The 13,581-nt window shown below is 56.4% G+C and overlaps 1 protein-coding gene across 4 annotated transcripts in view; it reads left to right on the top strand.

Annotated features, from left to right (window-relative positions):
* SRCIN1 (SRC kinase signaling inhibitor 1) overlaps positions 1-13,581 on the top strand; it is a 47,530-nt gene that overhangs the window by 21,035 nt on the left and 12,914 nt on the right. For all 4 annotated transcript variants that reach the window (XM_061360994.1, XM_061360993.1, XM_061360991.1 and 1 more), the window contains 5 exons: positions 10,936-11,128; positions 11,406-11,604; positions 11,790-11,883; positions 12,269-13,098; positions 13,383-13,475. In XM_061360994.1, coding sequence (XP_061216978.1) covers positions 10,936-11,128; positions 11,406-11,604; positions 11,790-11,883; positions 12,269-13,098; positions 13,383-13,475 — 1,409 coding nt within the window. The remainder of the gene's footprint in view (positions 1-10,935; positions 11,129-11,405; positions 11,605-11,789; positions 11,884-12,268; positions 13,099-13,382; positions 13,476-13,581) is intronic.

Genomic DNA, 13,581 nt, shown 5'->3' with positions numbered 1-13,581 from the left:
CATGAGATGGATCTTTAGGCTTCTGGCTGAAGTTGTGGTGTAGATACAAACCTGTTCTCTGAGAGGGGTGGTGTGCACCCTGCCCTCCTTTAGCCCACTATCACCCCATGGTGCTTTGGAGTTATTTGGTGGCAGAAGAAACCTTAATGCTGGGAAAAGGACAGGCTGAGAGCTGCGGGAGGAGAAGGGGCAGCTCTGTCCTGTGTTGGCCATCACATCTCTGTCTCCATCCTGTGCTCTGTTGTTTGGGTGTTACGGTACCAGCCTGTTCATCAGGAGGCTGCAGGAGAAGCAGAATAGAGAAATCCCAGCCTGGTCTGGGTGGGAAGGGAGCTTAAAGCTCACCCAGCTCCAACCCCTGCCACGGGCAGGGACCCCTTCCACTGGAGCAGCTTGCTCCAAGCCCCTGTGTCCAACCTGGCCTTGAACACTGCCAGGGATGGGGCAGCCACAGCTTCTCTGGGCACCCTGTGCCAGCGCCTCAGCACCCTCACAGGGAAGAGCTTCTGCCTAAGAGCTCAGCTCAGTCTCCCCTCGGGCAGGTTCAAGCCATTCCCCTTGCCCTGTCCCTACATCCCTTGTCCCAAGCCCCTCTCCAGCTTTCCTGCAGCCCCTTTAGGCACTGGAGCTGCTCTAAGGTCTCCCCTTCAGGAGCCTTCTCTCCTCCAGGCTGCCCCAGCCCTCAGTCATTAGTGTTTCCTTTATAGCACTGGGATCTTTGTGCTTGAACCCACCTCTCCCAGGCTACCCAAAGGGGACCATGGCAGGAGCCTCCTGGCAGCAGCAAGGGTCTGATTCCTGCCAGCACCTTGCAAACAGTTACCCCATTGTCTGGCAGGGTGAATGCACCATCATCCCCTTGCCCTTCCTCCCTCCTGCTCACCCAGGGATGCGGTGGCAACACTTCAAGGCCAGGCGCGTTGCTGGATGACCTTGGCGCGTTATCCCGGGCGGGTTTGCTTTTCCAATGTGGAAAACACAGGCTCTTGGATGGCAGCGGCGAGCGGAGGAGCTGTAGAATGCAGAATATGTGCACTTGCTCCGGGTTTTCATTCCCAAAGGACTCGCGGTGTCACGAGGGGGTGAGCAGCAGCTCCCCGAGCGTTCAGCTGTCTGAGTTCTCACTGACCGCGTGCTCCCAGTGACATTCCCAACACTGGGAATGGGGGAAGGTGCCAAAGCCTTAATTTGGTTTGATTTTGTTCTTTCTTTTCGTAAGTAAGAAGTAAAACGGGGACAAACTTGAGGGGTTCACGCATCCCAGTGGGGTCCTCTTTGGGTTTGCATCCGCAGAGATTGGGATCTCTTTTCCCACCCAAGTGCCTTGCATTGCAAGGGGAGCATCCTGCCTGGGAATGTGTTATGGGATAAATCACAGCAGAGGGAGGCTGGCAGCTGCCTGACCCCATAACAAGTGGGGCATGAGACAGAAGCAGCTGAGGATGCTTGTCATGGGGAGAGCCCTGTGGGGATGCTGAGCCCACAGGCAGGTGCTGGGGGCTTCCTTGAGGCCACTGCAGCCATCTGCATCCCCTGGGGTCTTGTGGAGCTGCAGGCTTGGCCTTCAGCTGGGAAGCTGCAATCTCAGATAAGAAAGCTTTCGGTTCCCTGTCTGTGCCACCCATCACTGCTGGGGATGCAAACTCAACCCTTCCCCATCCCTTCTCCAAAGAGGGGGGGGCTGCAGCCAGAGCCCCAGCTGATGGGGGTTGGAGGGGATTGGATTGGATGGTGGGAAGGGCTGTGCCAAATTCCTAGGGACACTCTCCTCCTGCCCTGGCATCTCCATCTGCAATAGCAGATGCTGATGGGGCTCTTTTGAGGCTCTCCATGTGTGTGATTTGGGGGCTCTGCATTGCTGTGTTCATCTGTTGTGGCTGTCTGAGGATGGGCTCCTGTGTCGGCACTGTCGTTGCAGAGGGGGTCCAGGCAACCAAGCAGTCCCCAGCCCTTTCCATCCTCTGCATCCCCTCGTGTCAGCAGGTCCTGCCACAGCCTCTGCCCTGCTCCATCCTCCTGCCCCAGCGCATCCTTAGGGTTTCTGCACTTGCTTCTAGATGGAGCCAGCCCTGCTCAGCTCAGGGATGTCCCTTCCCCTCCCATGGAGCCATTGATCCCACTGCTCCATGGCCATTGTCATGGCCGGGACAACCTGGTACCCACCCGCCTTCCCATCACCTAAACCACATCCCAGCTCGCAGCCTCCATCCCTGCCGATTTGGGGTTGTTCAAAACCATGCTCTGGGTGTCAGCAGCTCCAGAGCAGGAGCATCTCAGCCCTGGGGGGCTCCAGGGACTCCTCCCTGCATCCAGCCAGGGGGAAAATCGCTTCCTAGGGATGCAGCAAAGAGAAGCAGCACCGAGGGCTGGGGGCTCCTGCTGTGCTAACACAGGGGTGGGCTGGCTCCTTGCTGTCACTTATGGGCTGGAGGAGGGATGGGAAGAACAGAAGGCAGAGTCTTGGAATCGCTCCTTCGATGCCAGGGCTTTAAAAGAACATAAAAGGGATTAAAGTGAAGGGAAGTGGGGAAAAGAATGGCTGGGATGTGGGAAGGGGAAAGCAGGAGCGGGGACACCTTTATGGGATGTGCTGTCCCTGCCTGGCTCCTGCTCCAGCAGCACTGAGGATGCAGTGGCTTGGGCAGGGCATGGAGCTTCCCAGGAATGCCATGGCTCCTTAGTGGGAAGCCATTTCCATCCCACAGCAGGCTGGGACTCAAGGCGTTTCCCGACCTGGTATTACAGGCAGGCAGTGGTATTTACATGTAGGAGACAAGCAAATAGCAGGCAGGCTTAGCTCCTGTATCCTGCTGCTCCTGTAGCCTTGGCATCCACCGTGCTCTGTGGGACTGGCATTTACCAGTTCTGTTTTGTTGCTCACAGGAGGAGGGGTTTGGGCTGTAACCGCTGCTTTTGGGGCACGTCCTGGTTTTCTGCCCTGTCCATGGGTGCTGCTCGGGGTTATCTGTTGATCCTGGGTGTTGTGATTTATTGTCTCAGCAGGGATGGCAGGAGCATCCTTAGTGTAGGAATGGGAGAGCTGAGGTGCAGTGGGACTAGGTGACACCATCGAACACATTCAAGGCCAGGCTGGGTTGGTTCTGAGCAACCTCATATAGTTGGGGATGTCCCTGCTCATTGCAGGGGCTTTGGACTGGATAAGCTTTGAAGGTCCCTTCCAACCCAAACCATTCTATGATTCTATACCAGGGGAGATGCATCAGAGGGACCTGCAGCCATACCTGGGCTGATATCCCAGATCTGGGGCTCTTTAACCTCCAGATGAAGTTATCAATGGGGTTTTTTCCACCTCAAACCATCCCCTTCAAGCCTTTTCCCCCTTACCAGAGGCACCGCATGTGTTAACCACAGCCCGGTCTCCCTTGTATACAGCTGTTAAAGCGAATCATGCCTGGGATGCCAGAGAGCTGAGCCTTGTCACCTGTCACTGCAAACTCCTTGTCACTTAATGCTGCTAACCCATGTCCCTGCTGTTTCCAGCCTGTTCCAGCTCCCATCCCTTGGTGGCTGCATCCTGGTGATCCCCAACAAGGGCTTGTCCCTTCTTTCCCTGCTCCCCATCCCCTTTCTGCTGCTTTCCCACACCCGGATTTGCTTCCTTCCCGTCAGCATCCCTGAAGGATGCAGTAATTTGCTTATTTTGGAAGATGCTGTCACACAAGGGAGCATGGCCAGAGAGCAGGGATGGAACACAGCCACCACTGTGAGGAGCGGGATGGTCGGGATGAACATCCAGGGATGGAGGCAGGACTGGCACCCTCACCCTGATGCCACATAACCCATCTCCTGCAACCACCTCACCCTTAGGGGATGTGCTGCATCAAGCTTGTTTCTGGTCCCTCCCCGTTTGTTCAGGGTCTCACCCAGGATGCTCTCCCTATGGATGCCAGGTTGGAAATGCCTGTTTGAGGCACGGAGAAAACAACTCCAGGAACAAAAGCACATCTGCCTTTGCTAGGGGGTTAATGATTACCCATCCCAAGGGAGCCAAGGTTGGAGCCAGTGCTGGGAGGTGAGGATGAATGGTCCCAGCTCCCAGCCCCTCTGCTCGTGATGGATTGGGATGGAGAGGGACCACCACCGTGGCAACCATCAGCCGTCAATATTCATGAGGCTGCAGAGGATCCAGGCTTTGAAATATTCATCAGGCAGGAGGCTGATGGTGCCAGCAGGAAGGGGAAAGACTGCAGAGAGGGGACAAGCAGCCACCCGTGTCCTCCATGGACCTGGCAGGGGCATGTCTGAGGGCAAAAGGGTGTTTTGTGCTTTGGAATACAACATCCAAGGGTCGGGCTTCAAGCTCATCACCTTCAGATGCTCGGGCAGCTCCTGTGCTTTGCAGGGCAGGATGCTGCTGTCAGGAGATGCTTGCTGTAGGAGCACCCTATTTCACCCATGTCACCCATACACAGGGCCTGTTGCAGGGTATTGAGCACCCACTCAGCCCCTGCTCACATCTGGATGCTGGTAGCGGGCTGTGCACATCTGGTGGGGAAGGCCTCTTGCTTTAGTCAAGGGGTCTGGTTTAAAAAAGCCTAATCCGATTTTAACGCTAATCCTGTTAACATTGGGATCAGGATTAATTCTGGGTTAATCGGGATAATCCTGACAAAATGGTGAGCATTAGACGTGGGATGAATTATTGCTGCCGTGAGCGGGAACGCTTGGAATTCAATGGCAAGAGGGGTGGGGGATGCTGGAGAGGGATGCCCCTTTGCATGGGAGATACTGGTGGTATATCCCTTCCTATGATGCTCAGCACCCTGACCTCTCCTTTCTTCCACCTTTGCTGCTGCAGCCCCACTTACTTCCAGTTTTTCCTCCTTTTCTTCCCAGTTGAGCATCTCCTGCTTGCTCTGTTTTGGGAAGCAGGAGATGGGGTGCTGGAGTGTTTCCCTGCATGGTAGTTTTGCTCAAGTTCAGTGCTCCTGGTTGGTGGAGATGGTGTGAAACGTTGTACAGGGATGTAGAAGGGTAAATCCTGATGGGATCAAGCACCAAAGCTGGGATGTGCAGAAGGAGAGAGGCACCTATGGATGTGTGGTACTGGGATAAGCTGGGCTGCCCTCTCTGAAACTAGTTTGAAACTCAAGAGCTGATACCCGGGCTGGTGGTACCCAGTGCTGGGGATGCTGCATCCCAGTCGGGGATGCTCTGTTCTGTCCAGGGATGCTCTCCAGGAGGGATTTGCAGCCAGACTCGAGGTGAGGAGGTGTCTGCTGGGGAAGTGTCCCATTACCTGGGCTCTGCTTCTCTTACAGAGCAGCCGCCAGCTCCTCGCTGACTCACTCCCTGGGAGCATCAATAATTAAGGATGAGGGAGTTTGTTAGGAATAAGTGAGTGAATGAATGAATGAATGAATGAATGAATGAATGAATGAATGGATGAAGCAGTTTGTGATGTGCTGGCACGGGGTTGTTTGCAGAGGGGCCAGATCACTCCTAATAGGGTGAGCTGGCCAGGCTGGGAGCCTCACAGGGGTTGTCCAGACACCAACTGGAGTCCATTTTGCAGGGAAAAGTTTCAAATTCCAATGAAAATGTTTTCCTTGGGAACGTTTCCCCAAAGGATAAGGATGGAGGAAGCTCAGGTCTGTCCCTATGCAGCCTTGCACTGAGCTGGTGCGGTTGTGGATGGAAGCTACACCTGCAGTGTCCATTGAAAGGCTCTTCCCAGCATGGGGATGGCCAAGGGATCACATCCACTGGTGTTTTTTCCCCATCCCTTTGTTTCTGAGATACATTTATCCAGGGAATGGCATGGGCTGGGAGCTGCCAGGAGGGATGGTCCCCACTAGCTCCAGTGTGCCAGAGTCTGGGAATTCAAGGCAGGAGGCCTCAAAATCCAGCAGGCAGGGGTAGGGATGCAGGTAATGGCTGAGAAAAGCAGATATCTTAATCATGTGTTATATATAATTATATTAATTTTATAGCTAGGGAGATGGAGAAGAGTGATGGAGAGCAAAGGTCCAAGAAGCATCACGTGGGACCCTACATGCAGGGTCCTGTTACCCTCTCCCATGGCTCTTCCCAATCCAGCTCCAAGGAATGCTATGGAGATGGAACAGAAAGGTGCAGTAGCTCACCCTGGTCCCACAGCAAAAGCCTGGGGTGACTCCCAAAACACCCTTCCCTGCTCCCAGCATTGCTGCTGGAGGCTGATGGTATCTCCTTATCCCCAACACAGCCCAGACCATTGGGATGCTGAGCTCCATCCCGAGAGCTCAGCAAGCCACCAGATGGGATCTGTAGTCAGATGCTGGATTAAATGGTGAGAGGGGGGATTATGAGGAATTAATCCAGATCTGTGTCCAACCAGGAGCTGGAGCCGGGGCTTTATGCACTTGGTAAATAACCGGTTGCATTGCTTTGCCCAGGGCTGGCTTTCCCAGCTGTTTCCCAAGCTGGCCAGAGTGCATTTGAGGGAGCAATTCCCTTTATCCCCATCATGTGGCTTGGCAGAGGACATGCAAACAGGCAGCAGCACCCAGTGCTGCAGGACCTTTGCAGGGCTCCATCCACCCATCCATCCATCCATCCATCCATCCATCCATGCAAAGATGATGCTCAGCCAGCCCGGATGCGCTCTGGTCCATCCTCCTTGCCAACGGGACAGGATGGAGCATGAGCTGGGAGGGACCTGGAGCTGCCACCAGTCCCAGCAGTGCCCAGCACAGCCTGGGCATATAACAGCCTATGGCATTAGCACGGCGAGGGCTTATCCATCCCGGCTGTGAGCACAGGTCGGTATCGGTGCCTGGGGGCTGCTTGGGCTGGGTTCTGGGGGGAGAGGGGCTGGTTCCTGTGCCAGGACAGGGTGCAGAGCTTGGGATGAGCTGGGCTGGGCGCTAGGTTGGGGGCAGAGGAGCTGTGTCCCCTGTGCACATCTCAGCAGGGTGCTTGGGTACCACAGGGGGATCTCCTTGTTGCAGGTAAGGTCCTTACCATGGCACCGGGGGATGCTGAGTGCGGTGTGTGATGGGCAGAGGGGTCAGGCAGAAGCGGGGCTGAAACGGTTCCTTCCTCCTCAGGTTAAGCCAAGCACAGCCCTCGGAGGCTGAGGTGCTGGTGGAGGCTCCATTGCATCCACTGGGACAAACCCTCCAGCTCCAGGGTCCTTTTGCCTGCCTTAGGAAGTGAGTGGGGAAGATGAATGAGCTCCAGTGGCTTTGAGTTTGATGCTCGCTGCGGTACCCATCACTGCTGGGTCCAGAGGGATGTCCTCAGTCCTCACCAAGGAAGGACTTGGGTCCTTCCCTTCCTCCAGCTCTGAGCATTCAGCCCTTGAAGCTGGGGAGGGTTATATTGAAGAGGGGTATGGAGGAAAGGAGGGAGGGATGAGGACAAGAAGAAGAGAGAGAAGGAGGAGAGGAGCATCCTTATCTAGCCAAGCTGGTAGAATGAAGCTGCTTCTGCGCTGACAGGAAAGGGATTGGTGGGAGCTTTAGGAGCTGAAAGGATTGCTTAATTGTAGCTTGTTTTTAGCTCTGGGGAGATAAAAGACAAAAGCCCCCACGTCTCCTTCCATTCCCCATCCCATCTCTTTCATTTAAAGCTCCCAAGGAGGTGTGGGGGTGCTGGGGATGCTCCTGTTGCCAACAGCATTGGGGGGGATGTTCCCACTGCTTCCCAGGAGGAGTCCAGGGGGGGATGTGGGTGCTCTGTGAGTGGGTTTGCACTGGGAGAACCACTCAAAGCAGCACCCATGGAGCATCCCCAGTGTGCAGAGCTCTGCTGCTGCTGAGGTTCCCCTTGCTTTAAACCAGGGGCTTTAAACCGCTCCCTGGCAGGTCCCAAGCAGGTTTCTTCCCCAGGGTAGGCTGCAGACCCCCTGGCCTCGGTGCCCATCACCGCAGCTCTGCCCTCCCAAAGCCTTTCCTGCCCTTGGTGCCATGGGAGGAGCTGCCCTTGGCCTTGGGAGGTTTTAGTCTTGCTTTTGGGCAGCTGCTTTGCTCCTTCCCATTGTGCTCTGCCCATGAACCCGCTGCTTCCCACACTGCAGGCATCCCTGGGGATGGCTTTAAGCCGTCAGGCCAAGGGGAATGGCTTGAACCTGCCAGAGGTGAGCTCTTAGGCAGAAGCTCTTCCCTGTGAGGGTGCTGAGGCGCTGGCACAGGGTGCCCAGAGAAGCTGTGGCTGCCCCATCCCTGGCAGTGCTCAAGGCACAGGGGCTTGGAGCAAGCTGCTCCAGTGGAAGGGGTCCCTGCCTCTAGACCCATCACCCCTTGTCCTATCACTGCAGTCCCTGATGCAAATCCATCCTGCATCCGGTTCAAAGCTCAGCCCATGCACATGAGAGCAGGGGCCTTCCATCCCATCAGTGCACACACTGGCACAGACAGGTCCAGACCCAGCAAGGCAGGATTGGACCCTGTTTAAACTCCATGGGGATGGATGAAGATCCTGACACCATTGGGATAAGCCACAGCCTTGCTGGCTATGGTCAAGTCCCACCTTATCCAGGAGGGCTGTGAATGGGGCTGTGGGCACAGCATGGGCACAGGCAGGATGTGTGGGGCTGAGTGGCCAGGTTATTACCTCCTAGGAGGAAAAGCCATTAGGGAGGCAGAGCAATAAAACCCAATTCCCTTGCAGTCAGCTCATTATGGTCTGCTGGAGGCCAAGGACAGGGCATCGCAGCTCCCCGCTGCTGCTGCTGCTGCAGGGACATTGGGGCACCCAGGTCCCACAGCAAAGCTGGGGGGGCCAAAAGAGCCACAGGCAAGGAATGGCAGAGACCCCCCCCCATAGCACTTAAAGGGTCTGCCCTTTCCAGCATCCTTGTAGAGACCATGGTGTGTTGGGGTGTTGTGCTATAGGGGCTGTAGGGACCATGATGTGTTGGGGTGTTGTGCTGTAGGGGCTGTAGGCACTCTGGTACACTGGGATGTTGTGCTATAGGGGCTGTAGGGACCATGATGTGTCTGGGTTGTTGTGCTGTAGGGGCTGTAGGCGCTCTGGTACATTGGGATGTTGTGCTATAGGGGATGTAGGGACCATGATGTGTCTGGGTTGTTGTGCTGTAGGGGCTGTAGGCACTCTGGTACACTGGGATGTTGTGCTATAGGGGCTGTAGGGACCATGATGTGTCTGGGTTGTTGTGCTGTAGGGGCTGTAGGCGCTCTGGTACATTGGGATGTTGTGCTATAGGGGCTGTAGGGACCATGATGTGTCTGGGTTGTTGTGCTGTAGGGGCTGTAGGCACCCTGGTACATTGGGATGTTGTGCTATAGGGGCTGTAGAGCCCATGATGTGTCGGGGCTGTTGTGCTATAGGGGCTGCAGGCACCCTAGTACATTGGGATGTTGTACTATAGGGACTGTATGGACCATGATGTGTCTGGGTTGTTGTGCTGTAGGGGCTGCAGGCACCCTGGTACATCGGGATGTTGTGCTATAGGGACCATGGTGCATTGGGTTGTTGCACTGTAGAGACCATGGTGTGTTGGGGTGTTGTTTATAGGGGCTGTGAGGACTTTTGTCATCTGGTGTGAAAGTTCAACAGGTTTAAAGCCCGGTTGAGGTGTGGGCTCTGGCTGGGAGGGATTTGGGTGGTGGGAGCAAGGAGGGATCGATGGAGATGGAGCAGGGTGAAGGCATGGAACAGGGGAAGGAACAGAGAGAAAAGGGCTGCCAGGAGGGCAGAGCATGGGTCACATCCTGGCCATGTACTTCCTGATCCATCCCTGCAGCCATAAATCCATCCTGGCTCAGGAGCTGGGAGCAGCACCATAAACCCACCCCAGGACAGATGGAGATAGGGAGCCACAAACCCTCCAGGTTCCCCAGGGCTGTGCAAGGATGGAGAGCCCCAAAATCCAAATGCTTTGCCCCAAAGACCCGTGTTAGAGGAGACCAGGTCTCTCCATCACCTCCTGCTCACTGCATTCCTCACCCACGGATGGTGCTGATCCAGCCCCACTTCCCTTTCTCAGTGTAAGCTGTTACGCCTCAACGCTGCCAACGTGCTTTGTGCTGGAGCAACAACAGAACTAAAGCCGTCGATTTTCCAGCAATTAGCTGCATAGAGCAAGAACATTTCCAGCCATTGGAAACCCCTCCCTGCCAGATTAATTAACACCCCCCCATTAATGTCTAATTTAAAGGAGGAGGAGGATGCCTGTTATCATTTCATAGTGCTGCTGCTTTTTGGGCTTAAAATAGAGCCCTTGTCCCTTCCACGCTGCCTTTTCCACACCCCGGGAGCTGCTTGTTCTCCCTCTGTTTGATTTCCCAGCATTAAAGACAGTGTATGGGAAAATCCAGCCTTTTCTTTGGAGGGATCCATGGGCAACGTTTGCTCCTGTGGCCCTTCCCTGTGTATTTGGAGGTGGTGGTGCAGGAATCCAGCATGCGGAGCCTGGACTTTCCATGCTGTTGGATTGGATGTACCCTTGGCCATGTGAAATGGGCCTCGTGGCGTATTAAATCTTTACTGCTCAAACCCCAAATCCATTACCTTCCCCCCGTGCAGGAAGCCATAAACCTTGCTGCTGCTTTGCTTCCAGAAGAAGCCAGGCATTTATGTTTCCCGGGAGCTGGTTCGTTGGTGTAATGGATGTGTAACCTCCTGTAATTGCTAAGGTTATTCCAGCGCTCGCATGCGAGCCTGGCTCTGTCACCAGCTAGCTAGCACTGGTTTTATTTCCACTGGTGGGAGAACTCAAAGGCTCCTGGAATGGCACTGGGAGGCTTTGAAGTATAGCATGGAGAGGAAAACGGGAGTGAGCAATTGCAGGAGGCAATGTTGTAGATGCTTAGAGATGGAGGGGGCCTTGCGCTGGACCACAGCAGTGTGCTGACTCAGCTGGAGAGCCAGGAATGAGCATCCCTGCATCTCCATCACTGTGAGCATCCAGGGGAGCTCAGCCATGGGCTGGGGTACCCAGCTCTCCTCTGACCTCTCCTCTTGCAGACAAGGAGCTCCCGGCACTCCCAGGGCTCCCAGCCTGGCTTGGCCGATCAAGCCAAACTCTCCTTCGCCTCGGCCGAATCCCTGGAAACCATGTCGGAAGCGGAGCTGCCCCTGGGGTTCAACAGGATGAACCGGTTCCGGCAGAGCTTGCCCTTGTCCCGCTCCACCAGCCAGACCAAGCTGCGATCACCAGGTACCATCAGGGCCGTGCCCAGTCCCAAGACATCCATCACCACCAACCATCCCTGCCAGCAGGATGCCTGCATGTGCCTGGTGTGGGATGGGCATGGGATTGGTTTGTGTCTGCCCAAATAACCCCAGATGGAGGTGGGGGCACTGCAGGGTGGCCAAGGCCAAGCTGCCTTCAGCCTCACTGCTTGAGGATGAGGCTGGTTGACCAGTGGGCAAACCTGCATTGCATGGAGAACGGATGTGAGCACCTCACCGCTTCCTGCTCCTTCTGCTTCCAGGGGTCCTGTTCCTGCAGTTTGGGGACGAGACGAGGCGCGTCCACATCACCCACGAGATCAGCAGCATGGACACCCTGCACGCCCTCATTGTGCACATGTTCCCCCAGAAGCTCACCATGGGGATGCTGAAGTCTCCCAACACGGCCATCCTCATCAAGGACGAGTCGCGCAATGTCTTCTATGAGCTGGAGGATGTCCGGTGAGAGGGGAGGGAGGGGAGCTCAGAAATCCACCACAGATTGATTGCTCCTTCCTTTAAGGTCATCCCAAGCAAGGAAATCAGTGGGATGGAAGCAGAAGGGTGGGTGTGGGTGCAATCCTGTGTCTGGGACAGGCTCGGTGGCTGCCTGTCTGGGATGCTGATGGCTCTGCCTCTCCTTCCAGGGACATCCAGGACAGAAGTATCATCAAGATCTATCGGAAGGAGCCTCTCTACGCTTCGTTCCCAGCCTCCCACATCACCAACGGTGACTTGAGGGTAAGGGGACAGTTGTCACAGGGTGGGTGCATCCAGTGGGCTGGAACCAGTAAAGAGGGAAAGTGATGGAGATAGGGACTTGGCAATTGCTTGTGTTTGTGGAAAGGGTGATGACTACGATTCATCTTGCCCCGGTTCCAGCATTGTTAAGTGTTACTTTGAGAGAATGGATGTTTGGGGCCTGACAGCAGGGCAATAAACATGATAATTAGGGGATTCATCAGAATAAATCATCCTGCTCGATGGGAATAAGGGAGATGCCGGCAGGTGAAGATGCGGGAGCTGCAGTTATCAGGGATGCAGCAAGGAAGGGTCCCAGCCAGGCGGATGGAGGGCAGAGGAGCTGCTCTGCAGGTGCTGACCCCCATCCTGCCCCTTTCCACAGCGGGAGATGGTGTACACATCCAGGGAATCCTCTCCCACCCGCCGGCTCAACAACATGTCCCCGGCTTCCCACCTCGCCTCGGGCTCCCCTCCACCGGTGCTCCAGTCCTCGTCTCCATCCCGCTCCCGCATGTCCTACAGCGGCGGCCGCCCGCCCTCCTATGCCGGCAGCCCCGTCCATCACAGCGAGCGCCTTTCCAACCTGCCACCGGCGCAGGGCGTCTCACCCAGCCCCAGCGCCATCCTGGAGCGCCGGGATGTGAAACCGGACGAGGACTTAGCCGGGAAGAACGTGGTGCTGATGAAGAACGAGGGGCTCTACGCCGATCCCTACGGCATGGTGCACGAGGGACGGCTCAGCATCACCTCCACGCAGTCCTTGGCTGGCATGGGAGACCCTTTTGGCTACTCGGGGGGGCTGTACAAGCGCGGCTCCGTGCGTTCCCTCAGCACCTACTCAGCGGCCGCCCTGCAGACGGAGCTGGAGGACAACCTCTACAAGCCCAATGCCCCCATGTACAGCGACACGTACGGCCCCGGTCTGGGTTTCCGCATGCCTCCATCCTCCCCGCAGAAGATGGCTGATGGGCGGTTGGTGGATGTGCAGCCGGGGCAGAGCCCGCACAGCCCCTACTCGGGACCCCCCAGCCGCTCCTCTCCTGTCCGGCAGTCCTTCCGCAAGGATTCCTGCTCCTCCGTCTTCATGGAGAGCCCTGTGAACAAGCCGCGCAACCCCAGCTCTTCCGGCCCTCCGGAGCTCTTTCCTGGCCCTGGGGATCGCCCGTTGTCGGGGTTTGGCTCCCCTGGACCAGCTAAAGACACGGAGACAAGGTGAGGTGGGACTTGGGTATGAGGTTTGATGCACTGGTGGTGTCTGTCAGTGCGGCTGGGGAGGGAGAGGAAGAGCAGAGGAAGGCTTTGCCCCGTGGTGATGGGATGGGCGATGAAGCAGTGAATGGGGGGATGCTGGAGGCACAGAGTGAAGGGGATGGGTGTAGCTGTGACAGCAGCGCTGCTGCCTCCCCTGTGTCCCTTTTGGGACAAGGACAAGGCTGAGGGTGTCCGTGGTACCCAAGCCACCTCCTCACCCAGCCCCTCTCCCTTCCCCATGGCAGAGAGCGCATGGAGGCGATGGAGAAGCAGATCGCCAGCCTGACGGGGCTGGTGCAGAGCGCGCTGCTCCGCGGCTCCGAGGCTGAGACCCCCAGGTAAGGAGTTGGACCCCGGGCTCTGCTGTGGGGAGGGGGATGCTGCTTGCAGCCCCCTCTGTGGCCACCCCTGAGCTGGTGAGGATGCTCTCGCTTCCCTCCTCCT

Source organism: Neopsephotus bourkii, unplaced genomic scaffold, assembly GCF_033783945.1.
Source record: "Neopsephotus bourkii isolate Nb327-2 ecotype Australia unplaced genomic scaffold, CSIRO-AGI_Nbou_v1 NB_1044, whole genome shotgun sequence".
NCBI classification, from domain to species: Eukaryota; Metazoa; Chordata; class Aves; order Psittaciformes; family Psittacidae; genus Neopsephotus; species Neopsephotus bourkii.
Note: the sequence above shows the minus strand (reverse complement) of the source record. Positions and strands in the feature narration are given on the sequence as shown.